This window comes from Botrytis cinerea, chromosome 4, assembly GCF_000143535.2.
Source record: "Botrytis cinerea B05.10 chromosome 4, complete sequence".
Lineage (NCBI taxonomy): Eukaryota > Fungi > Ascomycota > Leotiomycetes > Helotiales > Sclerotiniaceae > Botrytis > Botrytis cinerea.
The window spans coordinates 1,458,184-1,476,600 of NC_037313.1; the positions used below are offsets into that span (position 1 = coordinate 1,458,184).

Here is an 18,417-nt window from a genome sequence, read left to right on the forward strand (position 1 = left end):
CAGATAAGAAATAGGAACGTTTGGTTGCAAATAACCAAAGGGCCAGAGACCAGGTATGAAATTGGGGTTACCCTCTGGTTTCCTCGCCACACATTAAGCCATTCTCATCAATCTGGAGTTCGCGGAGTTTGTTTTCAAGGGCCCCCTGATGCCGGCAGTGTTGCTTCGAGATGGCTCCCAAATAACACTAAGTACCACGCCAACAGCGAATGTCTTCTTTATTTGAATCCAGGTTGAAAGCACAAACAAGTCGAATCGAAGAGCCATAATTTGAATTTTGATAGGAAGATAAAGCATGACCAAGAGACTGAAGCTACCATAATGATAAACTGCTCAACTGCATATGAAAAGAAATGACTATTCATTCTAATATCCGTTATCCCAAAAATTGTTAAGTACATTCAATAACTACAGTTAAACAAAAGAAATATGTCCAAGGAAACTTGAAATACAAAGGGCTGACAGACATCAAGAACCCTATTAGATCTTGCTCAACACTATTATGTACTTGAAAACACAGATCGACCACCATATTATAACATCTTCGCAATGATCAGATCACCAGCCAGAACTCATCAAAAGCATATTCCACAATCATAAACATAATACCAATCAAGAATCGAAATCGAAATCAAAATAATCGAACAAGAGAAACTCCGTATATCATCATGGCCGTTATACATGTCATAATCAATGCTTTTCTGAAGCAAAGACCTTTTTCCCCAATGTCATAAAGCTCTTAAAAGCATTCTTTGGTTTTTCCGCTGGTTTTTCCGATGCACGGGAGCCTCGAGATATGGGTATCTCTGGACGAGAGCCTCGTGAACTATAAGAATTCGAATGATGCCTCGTCGGTCGTCTTTCCCGAGTAACTGGCCTCGAGCTAGGCTTCGATTCTCCGTTATCGACATCGTTTTCGGGGAATGGTTCTAATGATTTATCACTTTTCTCCTCCAGTTCTCGATTCCTGGCCTCTTGCTCCTTGGCCTCGCGTTCCTCGGTATCTCTTTCTTCTCGCTTTCTACGTCTCTCCTCACGATGTCGACGCCTCAACTCATCGTCCTTTTCCCTTTGGAGCATATTTTCTGCTTCCGCCTCTTCCTTGGCAAGCCTTTCTTGTCTCTTCATCTCCCTGCGAGTTCTTCTTGCCTCCTTCTCCTCCTCCGTCTTATACTTCTCCCTGGTAGAATCTCGTCGACTTGGCTCTTTCCGGGAACTATAAGTTCGTTCAGACTCTCTACGAGACGACGAGTGAGAATGGTGTGGATATGACCGAGATGATTTTCTTGCGTTAGAACTCATCTTTGGACGTTCTGGTGTAACATCGAACTGAGGAGGGCCCGGCTCATCAACGATGGAATCCCTTCTGGAACGTGTGACGGGGGTAAGCTTCTCCTTGATATGTGGCTCGTCGTTTGCCATGAATGGACTGGTAACTTCGCTTTGAACACGCTTCTTGAAACTTAGAAGTCGGGATCGGATGCCATCACTTTCATGGGGAGTGATCGAGTACGACTTTGAAGTACTTTCTCTTCGTGATCTTGATCGCTTTGGAGCGGATGATAATAGAACTGGTTCGGCTTTTTTCCTTTGCAGTGAATCCTCAGCTTTTTGTGCCTCTTCCTCAGCCTTTCGGGCTTCTTCAGCTCTGAAGGCTTCTTCGGCCTTGATTGCTGCTTCTCTTTTAGCTGCTCGGCGTTCTTCCTTTTTTCTATCGTGCTCTTCTTGTTCCTCTCGATTTCGGTCTCTACGATGGCGTCGGCGACGTTCACGTTCATCGTCCACACCCTCAATAGCACTATCTCGACGATCCGGAGATTGCTTTGCTGGAGAAATATCGCGGGCTGGCTCCTCTTTATCTTCCTTTTCTTCTTTGCGGCCAGACCTACGTCGATAAGAACGCTCGGGCTCGTCTTCCCTATGGCTAGATCGTCGGCGATGAGAACGTTCTGGTCGCTCTCTGTCCTCTTCTTTTTGACTAGGTCTGTGACTACGATAATTTTCCTTATCATCTTCCCTGTCACTGGTTGCGCCATTGGTTCTGTGACTGTGAGAATGTCTTCGGCGTCTTGGCTGTTCTTCTGGTCTGCTGGAAGGTGGATATTCACCATATTTGGCTGAATTGTGATTACTGAATGAGTGATGCCTCGAGCTCCTGTGTCTGCGTCTGTCTTTGTCTGATTTTGAAGGAGACTCAGCTCCTTTATCCTCGCGATTTTCAATTCGTTCTGGCTCATTTACCAGAGGTTGGTCAGCTATTGGAGTATCATCTTCCTTATCGTCCAAGGCCTTGGCTGCCGCTGCCGCTGCCGCTGCACTTGCAAGTCCAGCAAGGGCAACAGCCTCAAAGTCCTCGACTTCTTTCGGCTTCTCGTCCTTTGGAGACTCGACTTGCTCTTCTATGGGATCTGAGGGAGCAGGAGGCTCTTCAATAACTTCCTGCAAGATTTCTTTAGCCTCGGGGACTTCTTCTGCTGTTGGGACCGCAGAGGGATCAGATGATAGATCTTGGGCGGGTTCCTCGGAGGCCTCCTTGGTTTCCGTAGTTTGTTCCACAACAGTGCCCTCTATCGCTGGCTCTTCTAAGGGTGGTGCTTCCGCAACAATTGTCTCATCGATCGGCTGTTCAGCCACTAGAGCGACGTGCTCTTCGTTCGGTGGCGTAACGCTAGCATTTTCGACAGCTTCTTCGACATTCTGTTCACTGGATGCTTCCACTAATGGTTCTTGGACAGTTTCGACAGGTTGTTGGGGATCTGGTTCACTGGATGCCTCCACTGGTTCCTGGATAGTTTCGGCGACGGGCTCTTCAATTGGCGTTTCAATGGTTGGTTCCGGGACGACTGGCTCTTGGGCAGTCTCGACTGTAGGTATATCGAGAATTGGCGCCTCGCTAGTGGTATCCTCATGGGGATGATCGGCAGCTGGCTCCCCAGTGAGTTCTTGAACCGTAGTCTCTTCAGCCTGCCCAGCGGCCACTTCTTCGATTGGTTCTTGAGTGGCCAGATCTTCTATTCGATATCAGTATGCATTCATTCAATAGAATCAATGACAACACACCCTCTAATGTCTCAACGACCTCAGGCTGCTCCTCGCCCTGAATCTCCTCCACTGGTTGGACGACATCAAGTTGCTTAGGCTCAGACTCTGCATGATACTTAGCGTCAGTGACTTAAGGATTAAGGGGAAAGTGAAGATAAAAATCTCTTTCTCTGAAACTTTGGGCCATCGTAAATTCTAGATTCAAAACGAGAATGGATTCAAGATCTCCGAGATTGAACGTACCAGGTGGTGCTTGTTCCTCATCCTCCAAAATCTCAACGGGTTTGGGAGTTGCTTGGGGAGTTTTAACGATTGGGCTGGGTTCTAGAAACATCTCGTGTCAGTTTGTGTGCAAAGACACTTTTTCTATTTTATCTTCTGAGAGGTGTCTATTGGATTCTTTCGCATTTGCAACGCCCAATGTTCTTTTAAACTTTGGATTTGTCATCTTTTGGTATGAAAGTTGTCAAAAGTTCCGGCTGTCTGAAATACATCTTGGGGTTGTAAAAGTTTATTCGAAGTAGATTGACTCAGAAATCTGCCAATACAATATACGCTGTATAATATATAGTTTTGAATATATCCACAATAGGCAAGTGGCGTTGTCGTGGAGTATGAAATTCGACACGTGTCAAATGATCGTGGACATACGTATGCAGCGTTGCATGTGTACAAAATGAAAGAGAACACATAACTTACCAATAGACATTTCTATCTCGACGCTCTCTGGCTCGGGATTGCTTTCAATTACTGGTTCCTCGGGAGTATCAACTGGGGCAGATTCTAATTACCCCGCATTAGTTTATTTATCATAATGTGGACAAGAGACGAAAAAGTGAAGACTTACCAGGAGCAATTTCTTCTTCAACCACAGGCTCTGAAGGGGGACAGTTGGCTGTTGAAAAGATATCAATGAGCTTGACATTCTCTGAGGGAGCTTTAAGTAGGGGATCCAAAGCCCAGTTTGAGATGAATTCAAAACCTCCGGGACACTTACTGGCTTCTGGTTCTATAGGAGATTCTGAAGGAGTTGATTCTTCGGCTGGAGCGGGAATGGGCTCGCCTATTGTGGGCTCAGGTTCAGGTTCTGTATTTTGGTATGAGCAATCTTTTCTTGGAACGTGGTGGAGAAATTAGTTATTAAACACTCACCAGCTGTACCTTCCTGGATTGGATCGGCAGCAGGGTTTTCAGTGTGCGGAGCGTCAGGAGCGGGCTCTTCGATAAGAGGATTTTCATCAAGGGGCTCTTCAGTAGGAATATCTTCACTCAAAGGCTCTTGAACTGGAATGGTCTCCATCGGTGTTGACTCGAGATCTAGATGTTTTCTTCAGCTACATTTCAAAAATAAAGCATAAACTCCTTGCAATACTTACCAGCATCTTTTCCTAGAACTACCTCCTCTTCAGGTGCTTCTACTGGTGGTTCTTTATCTGCCGCTGTCTCAACAGGTGTAGCATCGGTGGGGACAGATTCTGGTCCTTTTCAGTAAATCATTAGTATGTCTGACATTCTGATTATAAAATATTCTCATTTTGTGACCTCTTACCGACTGGAGCTTCCACATTCTCAACAACCTCATTATCCTCTTCCGCGGGTGGTTGGGGGTCACCGATGGTTTGGGTCTCTTTTTCTGTGACTAATAGAATTTGTTATTCCCTTGATTTCATTCATGCCAAACGAAGCACAGTGTTAAGAGAAAGTGTGGGGAAACTTACTAGCAGCAACATCACCAGTGATCTCATCGATCTCAATCTTTTCCGGGGCTGTTCATTGCTATCTTAGTATCCTGTTGTATTCAAATAGGTTGGTGGAAGAAAACTGAATGTCAAATTACCTGCAGGAGATTCATGCGCTTCAACGGGTTGTTCTTCATGAATTGGAAGGTTAGGATCTTCACATGAGACGGTTTCTTCGGACTGAATGGGTTCTTTGTCCTCGACAACTGGTTCGGGCTCATTTTCCTCATTGACGGAAACTTCTGACACCTCAATTGCCCCTTGCTCAGGAACAAGACTTTCGGATTCCTGGGACGGGGTATTTTCTGTGGTCTCAACTGAGGGTTCCTCGCTAGCTGGCTCGGAAGTTTCCACTGCAGGGGCGTCCGGACTCTGGTCAGATTTGTCCTCGGGCATTGGGATTCCGGTTTCCTTGTTATCGATTGTTTCTTCTGAATGCAATGGTTCTTCTTCCTCGATAACTGACTTGGAAGTATCGCCTTCGATGACGGGAGTTTCTTGGTCTTTCCCTAACTCTTGGGTAGGATTTTCAATTTCCGAAGCTTCGATATGTTTCTCTCCTTCACTGACTAATACGGGAAGACTTTCCACGGCAGAGGTCTCTGTATTTTCGATAACCTCTTTTTCTGGTTCGTGAACTTCTTTAATATCGATGTCTTCGCTTGGCTGGGTAGTATCCTTCTCAATCACCGATTCGGAAAGGTTGTCTGCAACAGATATCTGCGGGGTTTCGGCAGATTCTTCCTCGTGGACAGGAGTATCGCGATCTCCAACATTAGCTGTTACGGCTAGCTGATTATCCTCCTCTACGGACTTGGGGACGTTCTCGACGGGTTCTTCTCCGGGGATAGGAACATTGTTATTATCGATATTCGCTGTTTCATCAAGTTGAACGTTATCCTCTCCGTCCAATGATTTGGGCGCACTATCCAAGGAAAGAACAGGAGCTTCATTCGATTCAATATCAAGAGCCAGAGCACTTATTTCTTCCGTCTTATGCAAATGTTCCTCCTCACTACTTGCTGTTTCAGGGCCATTTCCTTCGGTGGCAGGCGAATTATTTTCCTCGTGTTCGTTATCAGATTCCGAATCTTCATCATTTGAATCGCCATCCCAACTCGATGCCTCATCATCCGATTCGACTGGATCAGATTCCTTCAACTGTTTCACCTCGATTTCGTCCCCGTGCTCGGTAGGAGGCAAATTGGTGTGAAGTTCTTCAATTGATTCGGGATTGATGTTATCTGGAGCAGTTTGTGCGGGACTTCCATTCGGATCTTGAGGGGGATCTTGAGAGTTTTCTATTTGATGTTCATCGCTAGCCGGCAATTCTTGAGTTTCATTGCAAAGCTTTTCCTCTCCAGATTCGACTTGTGACTCCTCGCTTGGTTGTTCCAAATTCTTTTCAGTATTGACAGGAATGATTTCATTATCAGTCTTAGTCATTGGGGCGGCATCTGGAGATTCTTGTTTCGTTTCTATCTCGTCTAAAGCATCTTCTGTTGGCAAGTTTTCTGGATGATTGGATGCCTGCTCAATCACTACGGGATCTTGTTCAGGCATAAGCAAATCTGCTATCTCGTCATCTTCGGAGGATTCATAAAAATCTTCAACATCTCCTAGAGAAATGTTTTCCTGCTCCAAGTTATCCTCAACCGCGGCTGGCAAATCGACTTTCTCGAGTTGATTTACTATGTCACCATTCGCTTGTGGTTCTTGAGATTCCTCATTTTCCATTGGAGTCTCTTCGGATTCCGGTAATTTTTGAGCATTTTCAGCCTCGATGGAAGTTTGATCATTTGTAATCGGTGTCTTTTCATTCTCTGAATTTTCATTGCTTTCTTCCATATCGATTGGCGCGTCTTCGATTGCCGCAGATGTTTCTGGTGTTGAATCTCCCTCGATTATGGCTTGTGCACCATCCGAATGATCCTTATCCGACGCTTCCTCTTCTACTGGAGTTTCCTGAACATTTTCGCTCTCGATTGGCAATTCTTCAACTTTTGTATTGATTTCCAGATCTCCGGGTTCAACGAGGGCAGCTTCTTGGCTCTGTGTTGACTTTTCGATTGTAACTGGAACATCTAGGACGTCATCGCTGGGTTCAACGCTTTCTTGCTCTGGGCTGACTTCAGGACTTTCCTCGGTAGACTCTCCGGCAACGCTAATTTCAACGGCCGGACTATCATCAGAATCGCAATCGCTTGAACGTGCTAATTCCTGAATGACATCATCCTTAACATCGGAGCCTTCCACGTGATCTGCTAGTTCATTAGTCTCGGTAGTCCCTGTCGGATCTTCGGGGGTCAGAATATCGGTATCGATATTGTTGGGCTCTGTTTCCGTAGGCGTTTCCTCGCATGGCTTCGATTCCTCATCGGTATGATCATTTACCTCTTCGAGAGTTTCAACACTTTTGAGTCCAGTTTCTTCGGGACTAGGCGTTTCGACTTCGGTTAGTTGGGGAGGCTCATCTTTTGAATCTTCTGTGCCTGTTTGGTCCGGGACAACCTCTTCTGGGGTATCCAAAGTCTCATGATTGACGTCATTGGGTTCTTCTTTCTTCTCGTCTTGAGCATCGCTTTCGATCGTAACTGGCTCTTGAACAGGTAGAGATATTGGCTCGCTTGGATCGGAGGCTTCTTCAGAAACGGGTTCTTTAGAAGATTCTTCCTCTATTGGCTTTTCATTCGCATCAAGTTCGGCTTGGGGTTCTGATTCAATCTTTTCCCCAGGCACATGTTCGATGTGAGGTGATACTTCCTCATCATTATGTGCACTTTCTTCTAGAATAGCCGGTTCATCGCTAGGGTGAATGCCATTCTCTGGCTGAGGCTCATCGACCGTTGTAGGTGTCTCCAGGGGGCTTGGATCTTCTTCGCCAGTGGCACTCATCAGTACGGATTCGACAGGTTTTGAAGCCTCTTCCACAGGAGCCGGCACCTCCTCGGCATCAGTTGGAATATCCTCGCTGCTTGAGCTCTTTCCAGCTGCTTCAGGATCCAATGGACCATGTTCATCCGGTAAAGGACTTTCCTCTTCATTGATAGGACTTTCCACTGCAGCCCCCGAAAGAACCTCACTGCTGGGCTCTTCCGCATTAATCTCCGTCCCATTTACAGCTGTGAGCTTATCATCCTCAACTTCATCCGTTTCGTTTGTAACAGGAATTTCCTCATCCACGTGAGATTCTGCGACGGCAGCAGGATTCTCTTCTGTGATCGGAATCTCTCCATCTTCCACCTTTACATCTTCTGCTATTAGCACATCAACTGTGGGTGCTTCTTCTGTAACTAAATGTTCTTCGGAGACGGCCTGATTGTTTTGCATGCTCGGAACGTCTTCGTCCTCCTCCTTTACGTCATCTGAAGCTGGTACATCACTGGTTGGTGTCTCCTCGGTATTTGGATGCTCTTCAAGTTGTGTTGGTAAGTTCTCTTGCACTGGTACTATTTCTTCGGCCTCTATATTCTCGCTTGGGTTATCTTCTGAAAGAGGTGGGGGGTCTGGATCTTTTGGGGTGATAGTTAGTACATCTTATTCATGACGTCTGATTATTGACCGCAGATTGATATTTCAAAACTTCATCAAGCAATAGTAGTACTCACCTGATACTGGCTGAACAACATCTGAAGTTGTCAGTGGCTCCTGGACTGGTTCATCGTCATTGTTTTCAGCCGGTATGGACTTATCACTCTGTATCGCCGATTCCGAAGGTTTCAGTATTGGTACTAATGCCATTTTAGAAGCATCCCTCCCTTTGCTCCTACTTTTCTTAGCGTCACCTTTCTCTTTCCTGTCCTTTGCCTTCCTTTTCTCCCCCCTCGAATGTTTTTCAGGCTCAACATGTTTCCGCAGGGGCGGATCGGGAACTTCCGGTGGTACTTCCTCAGTAGACCGGGAGCTTTCCCTGCTCCTTCTAGTCTTCTTACTCAACAGAGATTCGGGTTTGCGTGGCACTTCGGGCACAGGTGGCTTCTTGTCCTTACTGCTCCTCTTACTCTTCTTGTCTTTTGACCTGGAACTTGTTGATACGATGTCATCGGCGAAACGAACTGTATGATTTGACGGATGCGACTGATGGGGTTCTATTTTACTAAGTGCATATCTGTCATCCCGTATGTCTTCTGATGGTGGAGCGTCTGGAACACAGGGAGGGATACCATCAGGTGGATCTGAAGTAGGATCGGAAGGATTTTCTAAGTTGTGATTCGATTCTGGCTCCGGTACTGTTTGAAAGTCAATGATGAGATCTTATGTTTAAAAAGACGAAGTGGCGCTCATGGACACGTGAATATGATACTTAGTACTCCAAGATATAAAATGTTTCCATACCTGCTTCTGTACTATCATTCGCTAGATCTTCTTCCGGAGTCGCGGTCGACTCTATCGATTTCGAGTTAGTCAATTCATCTGTCGTCGGTAAGGGCTTGTCGGTTTTGGGAGACTGAGGTTGTTCTTCCAAGTCATGTGTATCTTCATTTCCTTCCTCCTTGGAAGTATCCTCCTCCTGTGAATGTGGATCTTCCTCCTCACTTTCAGACAGCGGGGTGTCGCTTGTTTCTTTCGTTTCTATTGGCTCCTTTGGTATTCCCTTTAATTTGTCTTGAGTCTCATTATCATTACCATCACCCTCCTCTTCATCTTCATCGTCTGTGTTGTTGATTAGCAATGCAAAGTTAGATCTATAGGAGCATTCAAAGTTGCATTTTTAGTGGAAGTGGAACATTATGATTGTTTATTTGATCAAAAACAATAATTGTGGAGAAGATTGTAGAGTTTTGATGAAATTTCGAGATGCAGACATGGAATCAGGAAAGCTTACCTGTCTTCCCCTCACAATATCTGGCAATTTTAATATTTGAGGTATCCAATACTATAGGCTTTGCCCACTGAGTTGTCTGGATTGAGGACCAATTACTACCAATGGCCGTGGTTCTGGCTGGACAAAAAGAAATATTCATACTGAGGGTGTGTGTACCTCGTCACAAGCAACAGAAGATGCAGAATCCTCTACGTGATGAACGAATTGAACGTCCTTCTTATTGTTCTCTTGATCCTTTCTTCCCATGGTCTACAATGACGAGGGGGGTTGCCTCCGGTTGAATGCGGGTGCCCAATCTTTGGGTGACAAACGTTTGGTTACCACCCGAGAATCGATTCAACGTGGTTGGAATGGAAGACGGTACGATAAATGAAGAATCCAAGATGACTTATATCAGCAGATGGTAAGGCGAAAAATGATTCGCCTATAGGAAAATCGAATGAAGGATAAATACAAGACTAAAAGAGAGATTCGGAAGCAAAATGGGACATTCCTGCGAAGATTGGTTTCATTGGCACAAGAAGAAAGTCGTTGACGAAAGAGAGTGCGATATCACTTTTTCCCCATAGCATGAGATAGACTCTATGATGGGCCAGAGCTCCCACGGTAATCCCACGATTTGCCAATGTTTGTCGACAGCATTATTAGAAATTTGCCTAAATCATGGTCGTGCTCGACCATTATTGGCCCGATATGATACATTGCAGCCACGTCGCAAGCAAATCAATGATAATAATCAAATGCGATTTTCGAGGCAACCCGCGATCAATGTTGCAGGGCCCCGAGTGCAGCCCAACCAAGCTGCACATTGATGAGAAAGTGGACAAGACCGTGCAGTCAGAAAATTCAAAGTTCAAAATCCAGAGAAAAAAATTGTAACGTGCAGGAATAAATCCGGTAAAATGGGCCAAACCCCCTGCTGCGTGCATTGCAGCTCCCATTCAATTCACACGCCTACGTCGTACTAAACGGGGTAGATGCCACTGGATGATGTGGGACGGTGATTGATTGATGATTGTGATTGTATTGAATAACCTACCGACAACCACGCCTACTGGTCAAAGCAATCAGCCAGCCAGTCAATCAATTCATCGAATGTGCTGATGTACAAGACTGCTACCCGAAAATGTTTCGCGGCGCCGTGCACATTGGCCTGGCGGGTTGTGCAACGTGGTCGGTCGCCTTATATACCTGCCTCATCTTTTGGATGCTTGCGAATACCTGCCCGTGAAGCCAATCAAGCCATTGAACCATCCAATGATCATCCTATATCTCCAGCTTTATCCTCCGGCAATCGTCGTGGGAGCAAGACAGAAACTAGAATGTGATGGGCAAAGAGGAAAGTATGAAAATCACAACAGGCAAACCCCCTCTTCGGATCCCCAATAAATGACAATAACTTCCAATGCCATCCATACGATGTTGGTCAATGGTAACCCTTTGCCACACCGGTGGAACTCTTTGGTGCTGATGCCCAGAATAGTGTTTGCGACGTGATGAGTTGTCAGTACAGATACATTACATCAAGTACCTACCTACATAAGTTATCGCCTAGTACGTACTGAGTTACTGTACCCATCCTTTTGGGTGCCCGGGGATCCGATGTACGATAATCTTCAAGGGGGCGAGGGTCTAGCTCTTTTGGCGATTCCGTCGACGATACCGATATGTCAATCCAACTTACTCCAAGCATCTAGAAAACGAGGGGTGATAACTTGTAGTGAGACCTTACATATATTTGATGCACTGATGCACTGATGCACAAGATGTTGTGTTGGTGGTGTGGGTACAAAAGGACCAAAAACGAGTGGTTAGAATGTTACAATAATTAACAAAGAGAATGTCTAGAATTAATTCGACAACTAAAGAATGATCCGGATGAGCTGCGCAAGCTAGGATTAAATCTGAGCCCAAGTGCTTAAGAATAACAGCATTCCCTCCCGAATAGAATTTTTGATGTGTTTTGCTACTTCTATTTCCTAGTTGCCGTCCTCCCAATGTTTCAACTAGGAAGGTAAAACATGACTCAAAAGCGAGGCTGACATGATGGATCCCTACTTTAGCTTTCATGTACCTATGTATGTATGTATGGGTGTATCTATCTATCCACAATATGAGACCGCTGAATTACTATCATGTGAGCGAACTTCAAGGAAGGTGCTGGTGACCACATGCATCACTACATTGTTGGTAGATGTTATTCTAGTTTATTGGCAATAGAAGGTATTCGGTGTCCGTTTGACAGATGTACAACAAATCCCAAACGCCGTCGCAGTTAATGGATTCGAAACTCCCAATATCCTCTCTTGTGCAAATTGAAAATTGAAGCTGCCAGTGCCCTCCCAGAAGAATCTCGCGCGCCTCCCCCATACACAAAATAAACTAATAAAACCAGAAAGCCCAACGACCCACTCACTCAATATTGGATTTATTGTTCTTGAATTACATGGCCATCTCAGCTTGTAGCCTTCGGAGTTCTTCCTCTTCGTCATCTTCTTCAACATGAACTGGTGCTTTGGATTTGACTGAGATTAAATCATTAGTAACTTTCAACAAAATAATGATGATTGAATCAGCAACTCACCCTCTCCATTCACAACAGATGGCAGCCTATGAACTTCATCAGAGACTGGTACAGAACCAGTCTTCAGCATCTTATTGTCTAACTGCTCTTGTTCGAGATCTGCCAATTCGTCTTCGAGCTCAGTCTCATCTATAGGCTCGCCGAGAGGTGCGCTCGTAATAGCTTGAGCGATTTCCTCGCCCAAAGCATGCTGTTCTCGAAGTTTGTCCCTAAAAAGAGTATATATTAGCCTGTATCCCAATCTTGATCGAACCACAAAAACACACATTGTCTCATCAACCTTGTTGATATCGAGTTTGCCATGGATAGCTGCCATTGCCTTGCCGGCTTTCTCCATGGCAAGGAGAGTCTCCTTGTTAATGTTGGCTGCTTCGATGGAGTATATTTGTTGTTCTAATGTCGATATCTGCGCGATAGTTTGATCTAGAGTGTGTTCATGTTGTTTCTTCCGGCGCAATGCAGCCTTCGCAGCTAAGAAATAACCAAATATCAGCTGCTGCTATATACACAGTCCAGAGAAATAGAACATACCATTCTTATTCGTGCTTACATTCTTCCTAGCTATCGCATCTTGTTCGTCCATTTGACTTTGTAAATGACGCTCTCGTTTCTGTAGCATCTCAAGCTGCGCACGTAGTCCTAAGATGGCATTCTTCGGGGAGTCCTTCGCTTTCTGCGCACTCCCTCCCCCGAACCAGCCCCAAACACCCGACATATTTCACGATACTGTGCAGACTCGAAATCGTTGAGTTGGCAGGACTTTCAAGTCCCCAGCGCTTTTTCGCAAATTATGAGGAGATTGTAAAGGCTCGAAATCGATCGAAGTGGCGGCTAATGATTAGGGTTTGATGATAAGACCTGCTATCGGAACTTGATAGTGGGGAGCTTGGTTTTGTCGGACAAAGACGGTAAAGGCAAGTTGACGAGTTGGTTGACAGTTGGGGGTGGAATCCGTAGTGTCGAGTATGTGTCGTGTGAAATACTATGGATGTTTTTGTGGTTGCCTACGGTTGTTTCGCATGGTTGATTGAAGTGAATGATGAAAGTGTGGTAACATGGCGTCGATGATGACGCTAGTCCCCTCGTCTATATCAGGTTAGCGCAAGATTGCACATGGATCACGTGTAGTGTTTCGTTCCAGCCCAGCCATCGGGTGATCTCGAATCTCTCGTACATGAGGTAAAGTTTTAACACAAGAATCAACAACACCAATACCTTATTTTATCATAGTTCCATGGTATAATCGTCTGGGTTGATCGTTAGAGCAAATAATATGTCAAAACAATATTCGGGACCTAACCCTTCGAAGCTCATATTACTTGCCGACCTTCAACAGTTTTCAGAAGGAGATAAAGTTCGATTCTTAGGATGGTATGATTAATATCTCTCCCAGTTTACTCCTTATTCTCAACAAAAATTTCACTCTCTAGAATGTATATTAGTAGTCTCTCCTTTCTTTCACTCGAAAACGCAGACATTGTCTGTCAGATCTTATCTACTCGCCAGTTCTAAGGAGAGTTCCCAAGTACTCGGCACAGCATTTTGGAAAGGTTTATAATTTAACAAGAGATGGACTAACATTGCAATTATATAGCGTGATAAGTTACAACAGAAGCTCTGCTGTGCTTACTTTGGAACACAACTTTCCCGTTGGCAATGGGATCAAAGCCTCTGTCAACGTTCAACTTCTGCTGAATAGCTTAACCCACCATGAAACTCGGGTTGGAGAGTGGATCAATGTTGTGGGTTATATATCAGATACAGATGAACCGCAAGACATCAAAGCTCGTAAATCTGGTACTGCTATTACTATTCAAGCAATTGCCTTGTGGTCATCCGGTCCTATACAACTCGATGCATATGAAAGAAGTCTTACGCCTTGACGTTGAGAACATAGGATCTTCAGAGCTTTGGTTCAGTGTTGCAGAAAGAAATTGTTCAAGTTCGTTTGAGACTCGAACCCAAATAATGAGGATCCTGACAAGCCATCCCGAACTCAAGTGATAAACGCACTCCTTCCAGATGTCGCAATTTTTTCTGAGAAGCTTAGCAAAGTCTTCATATACAGGGTCTTTGTACTCCGTTGCATGTAATCGCTATGGCGGCGGGTTTATTTTCTCATTGTCAGAGTGGTTCTACCGTTAGGGGCCGTGTCAACATTCGTCCCTACAAACCGATTCAGATCAAGATTCTTAGGACTTATAGATCAGTCAGAGGCCTAGCAGCACATGAAAAATACGGCGCAGAGCATCCAAATCCCATGTGGTTACTGTTGAGTTTGAGTTCGGTTTGTGTTGAGGCCAAAAGACTTTATTGCGTCAGTCTTGAGAATTTGCTCATGTCGTTATTGAAAATGATCAAACTTCCCATACTATATGGGACCCTAATTGCTTTCTTGAGACGGTGGGAATGTCTACATTGTCAATACAACTGCTATACTATTTAGTCCGCCAAATTCCGATGAACTCAGTGCAAGGATGAGGAGCTGCAACTACATGTAGTATCTCGCTTCTTTCTTGGCTGCAGGTCAACACAGCCTAATATGCTATTCGGTCGCAGTCAAGATGCAGCCTCAATCTAGATGTCCGGGATTGTGAGGCTTCAAACGGTCCTAGCTTTGGCTGCGCCAAATGCGACAAAGACTAGTGGGATAGCTAGCGATTATCACTCTAGTAGTAGACATGGTGGAACTGCCACAGCACCTTTGATAGCCTCCATGAATGGAATGGCGCTTTTAGTTTGTGTTGTCAAAAATCTTCACAATAGTCAAGAATGGCTCTGGATGCTGATTTCTGTTCACCGTATTTACATTTCGGAGAGAATTGTGCCAACATATGAATTTTCCTATACTGGAATAATGGCAAGTATGTAGAGGGATATGCAGATTATACGCCAGTAAGCAAACCCCCCAAAAATGCAGAGAAGACTACATAAGAAACCAGGATATCAATATCAACAATAAGATGTATGCAAGCGGTATGCACTTTTACTTCCGCACAGCTTAGTATCTTTGCCATGTGGCACAGTGTTTAACTTCGAACCCTTTTGCTCTATGGAACAAGCACGATACCACACTCTTTATCTCTCGTTGAAATATCCACTCGTAGGATACTGGCATCGTTAGGATCATTTTGCCCCTAGTATTTGAAGTCTTGGCCATTCGAATATCATGAACCTTTATGATGCGGACGATGGAATCTTGGAGAACGGTGCTTTGATCCTCTTGAGATGACGACTGGCTGGTGTAGAGGCCGCTTTAGTTGCTTGTCTGATTCCTTCTTGGCTCGAGCTGCTGCTTGCTTTTCCCAGAGCTCCTTCGACTTGATACAGATATCGTCTATCTGTTCCTATATATCAAATTAATCGAGATTCTCAGACGGTTTGTTGTACATAAAGGTGCTCACATCTGTCAAGCACTCTCCTGGTGTGCTAATCAGATACCCGTCTTCTCCCTATGCACCCTATGAGCATGATTATTTGGCAGCTGAAATTGTCATCACGTACGTCTCGTGTATATGGCCTCAGCGTGGACTCTGGTCCCAGATAATATTGGATCTCCTTGGTGATGACTCTCTTGTTGATATCAAAATTGGGTATCCAGTATCGATTAAGTTGAGAAGACATTGCACTTGGCGATGGTATGGCAGGAAGATGAGTGCAAAGCAAGAGGTTTAAGGAGGTATGGACTGGGTGTGTATCACCACACACGCTGGTCTATGGCGCTCTTTTGTATGGATATTAGGGCATTTTATAAGAGCCTTATTACGACTAAGGAGGTGGCAATAGACATCAGGAGCTACCAACATCCCTCATTTAACATCTTATTGAAATCGGACGATTTTGTGGATTTATAGACCGTTGCTAAGTTGACTAGCTGATTCAAAGGTCACGGCAACCTTACACCTATCTGCAGAGAGGTCTGCATACAATATAGTATTCCGGGCAATAGTGGTGTTTGGAAGCCAATATCTGAATCGCCTTGTTGAGGCGAACTGGCGAGCTTGTCTTCTCACACCCCATTGGTTCCAACATACTCCCAGCAATCATAAGATGCTAAAGGGTACTAACCGTGCAAATGAAATGCAACACTATAAACCGCCTCCGATGCGCATTTCTCGTGGCATTCCATTGCTGGAATATGAGGTTAATTACATTGCAGCAAGAATACAGTCGTGTTACGAACAACTGCAGCAGGAATATTTAATGCAAAAACAATATCACGAGGGCATCAATCAAATTCTACGAAATGCTTCTCAAAATTTCCTCATGCAACCCAAGTTCTTTGGCTGATAAAGTTGGGTTCCATAGACAATCCAGATTTAGTCTGGTGTTTCATGGATTTTGATCTTGGGATCCAAACCGAAATGTTGAATTTTGAGTGATTGAGAGGCATGCCTGTTTCAAGAAAGTCGACAAAGACATTATCATATCTGCAGATCGCTGATCTATAATCTAATTCTCGGCGGGTTTGCTTTCTCTTATCGCAGATCCGCTAACTATCACTCAAGCCCGAGAATTGGCGAAGAAGACTGTCTCGCCTTGTATGGGTAGCGTGTTCCAAACGGGAAATAGATCCTTCCATCCTTTAAAATTTCCCCGATAACTTGCCCATCATAGAGGTGAGTTCTGTCTTTTTACTTGTCAACCGAAGTTAGGTTTTCATAGCCACTGAAAATTGATCGTCCAATTCCTCCTTTTATCTTTGAGTATCAGCTCAAAACATTGCACAATCTCATTTCATGTCCATGCCTGCTGGCTTACTTGGGACCTTAATACTTCCAATCCACCATATTATCAGGCCCGAGTAATGTAGCTTGGTCAAGGATGACTAGATCTTGTAGTCTGTGAATGGAATGCTCTTTTCTATTCGCCTATTAAGAGAAACACCAGAAGCTCAGTATTGATCTACAATTGTCAGAAGTATCTGACAACTGATCAACCCAAAGTTCGTGGGGGTTCGATAAAATCTCAAAGCTTTCTCCGCGCAATACACAGAGAGAGGAAATGGTTACTTGCAACTTGTGAATCGTGAACACTATCCAATCCACGTGATGAAGTGCTCCTCTATTGGCCTTCTATCTTTTTGCAATAAGTATCATCCAGAGCCTTACTCCATTGGCTTCATCAAGAGCTATTTAAATATCTTGGCCATACTAGCAAACCGTGGAAAGTTTTGCCCGGCCATGAGAGCATGAAAATTTCTGATCATTCAGCTCAAGAAACTTCAATGCTGATTTTCACAAATAAATTCGGATTACACACAATGGTTCGTGATACGTCTGGCCGGATCCGAGCATTCAATAGATATCTTCAAATCCTTCCTGTCTAGGCTATTACTGAACTTGGAAATTGCATTATCCTCAGATGTTTTGATCGTTGGGTCTGAGTCGACCTTTTCTTTTTCATATCGTCGCGTTGAATTTCGTCCCCTCAACGCGGCCATCGTGGATAATGGATAACCGAACCGGTCTTCCTTAATACCATAGTAATTCTCGGCCATGCATGTGTGATCCGGCTTCCGGGATTTATGCTTGACCCTGCAGAAATTCGCTACGCCCGTGAATTATGCGGTGAAGTTGCACCCATGACGAGCTGTCTCGGTGCAACGCGAGATGTTTCGCGGCATCTCATTAATTTTCGGCCCCCAAATATGGGTGTATCATGAAGATAGAGTGAGAATTTACAAGAGCATAGAGAGCGATTCTAGCACTTCGAAATCGTTGAATCATGTAAGAGAAGAGATTATTTCGTTACATATCCAAGAGTTTTATGTGTAGATAGCGATAATCAGGTTTCAGGAGCTAGTTTTGGAGCAGTGTTCGTATTTTTAAACAGATAAGCATCTCAAATCACGACGATATTAAGCATCAAGTCAAGTGATCACTCAGAACCCATAATTGGCTGATTAGTTGTCAGGCTATATGATCCGTTTATTGGCCAAGGATGTTTGAATTGTGGCTAAAGAGCGGTAATGCAGTTGGCTCTAATATAAAACTATGTTATCCAATTCGAGGGCACCCGTCTCGAAGCGCTGCAATCAGCAAAGTTAATGGTGGCTCGTCATGCAGCGACCACGGCAGCAATGCACTCACCGACATGAAACACAATACGATATGGCTGAAATTCCAAGGATTACCGTTCATCCGATCTCATTAAAAGTATTGTTGCATCGAGATCACTTGGCAAGTAACTGAATAACCGATAGAGAATAAACTTGCAGGGCATAT

At 44.5% G+C, this 18,417-nt stretch overlaps 4 protein-coding genes across 5 annotated transcripts; 1 reads left to right on the plus strand and 3 right to left on the minus strand.

Annotated features, from left to right (window-relative positions):
- Positions 1 to 354: 354 nt before the first annotated feature.
- BCIN_04g04120 (hypothetical protein) lies at positions 355 to 10,124 on the minus strand. Of its 2 annotated transcripts, XM_024692578.1 has the most exons (15): positions 9,763 to 10,124; positions 9,607 to 9,682; positions 9,117 to 9,434; positions 8,390 to 9,010; positions 4,880 to 8,293; positions 4,761 to 4,808; positions 4,592 to 4,681; positions 4,419 to 4,523; positions 4,195 to 4,359; positions 4,040 to 4,129; positions 3,890 to 3,937; positions 3,742 to 3,825; positions 3,286 to 3,366; positions 3,061 to 3,147; positions 355 to 3,011 (listed from the first exon to the last, which is right to left on the minus strand). In XM_024692578.1, exons 1-15 carry the CDS (start codon positions 9,850 to 9,852, stop codon positions 691 to 693), a joined length of 7,638 nt encoding a protein of 2,545 aa, XP_024548357.1. In that variant the 5' UTR covers positions 9,853 to 10,124; the 3' UTR covers positions 355 to 690. The 2 variants fall into 2 exon arrangements, with proteins under 2 accessions (XP_024548357.1, XP_024548358.1); XM_024692579.1 differs by having other exon boundaries at positions 9,607 to 10,124.
- Positions 10,125 to 11,435: 1,311 nt separating this feature from the next.
- Positions 11,436 to 13,209, minus strand: Bcsnf7. Its single transcript, XM_001557483.2, has 4 exons — positions 12,722 to 13,209; positions 12,457 to 12,661; positions 12,191 to 12,399; positions 11,436 to 12,131 (listed from the first exon to the last, which is right to left on the minus strand). Exons 1-4 carry the CDS (start codon positions 12,903 to 12,905, stop codon positions 12,049 to 12,051), a joined length of 681 nt encoding a protein of 226 aa, XP_001557533.1. The 5' UTR covers positions 12,906 to 13,209; the 3' UTR covers positions 11,436 to 12,048.
- A 177-nt stretch (positions 13,210 to 13,386) lies between these two features.
- Positions 13,387 to 14,794, plus strand: BCIN_04g04140 (hypothetical protein). The gene is made up of 2 exons (XM_001557484.2): positions 13,387 to 13,561; positions 13,785 to 14,794. Exons 1-2 carry the CDS (start codon positions 13,464 to 13,466, stop codon positions 14,071 to 14,073), a joined length of 387 nt encoding a protein of 128 aa, XP_001557534.1. The 5' UTR covers positions 13,387 to 13,463; the 3' UTR covers positions 14,074 to 14,794.
- A 182-nt stretch (positions 14,795 to 14,976) lies between these two features.
- On the minus strand, positions 14,977 to 16,022 carry BCIN_04g04150 (hypothetical protein). The gene is made up of 3 exons (XM_024692580.1): positions 15,695 to 16,022; positions 15,595 to 15,642; positions 14,977 to 15,537 (listed from the first exon to the last, which is right to left on the minus strand). Exons 1-3 carry the CDS (start codon positions 15,812 to 15,814, stop codon positions 15,358 to 15,360), a joined length of 348 nt encoding a protein of 115 aa, XP_024548359.1. The 5' UTR covers positions 15,815 to 16,022; the 3' UTR covers positions 14,977 to 15,357.
- Positions 16,023 to 18,417: the final 2,395 nt, after the last annotated feature.

Coding starts and splice junctions, on each gene's coding strand:
- BCIN_04g04120 (XM_024692578.1), bottom strand. CDS start 9,852: ATGGGAAGAAAGGATCAAGAGAACAATAAGAAGGACGTTCAATTCGTT. Junction 4,524..4,591: donor GAATGTGGAAGCTCCAGTCG/GTAAGAGGTCAC, acceptor TTTACTGAAAAG/GACCAGAATCTGTCCCCACC. Junction 4,360..4,418: donor AGTTCTAGGAAAAGATGCTG/GTAAGTATTGCA, acceptor GAAAACATCTAG/ATCTCGAGTCAACACCGATG.
- Bcsnf7 (XM_001557483.2), bottom strand. CDS start 12,905: ATGTCGGGTGTTTGGGGCTGGTTCGGGGGAGGGAGTGCGCAGAAAGCG. Junction 12,662..12,721: donor TGTAAGCACGAATAAGAATG/GTATGTTCTATT, acceptor GTTATTTCTTAG/CTGCGAAGGCTGCATTGCGC. Junction 12,132..12,190: donor ATCTGTTGTGAATGGAGAGG/GTGAGTTGCTGA, acceptor ATTTAATCTCAG/TCAAATCCAAAGCACCAGTT.
- BCIN_04g04140 (XM_001557484.2), top strand. CDS start 13,464: ATGTCAAAACAATATTCGGGACCTAACCCTTCGAAGCTCATATTACTT. Junction 13,562..13,784: donor AAAGTTCGATTCTTAGGATG/GTATGATTAATA, acceptor GCAATTATATAG/CGTGATAAGTTACAACAGAA.
- BCIN_04g04150 (XM_024692580.1), bottom strand. CDS start 15,814: ATGTCTTCTCAACTTAATCGATACTGGATACCCAATTTTGATATCAAC. Junction 15,643..15,694: donor TGAGGCCATATACACGAGAC/GTACGTGATGAC, acceptor TAGGGTGCATAG/GGAGAAGACGGGTATCTGAT. Junction 15,538..15,594: donor CAGGAGAGTGCTTGACAGAT/GTGAGCACCTTT, acceptor TTTGATATATAG/GAACAGATAGACGATATCTG.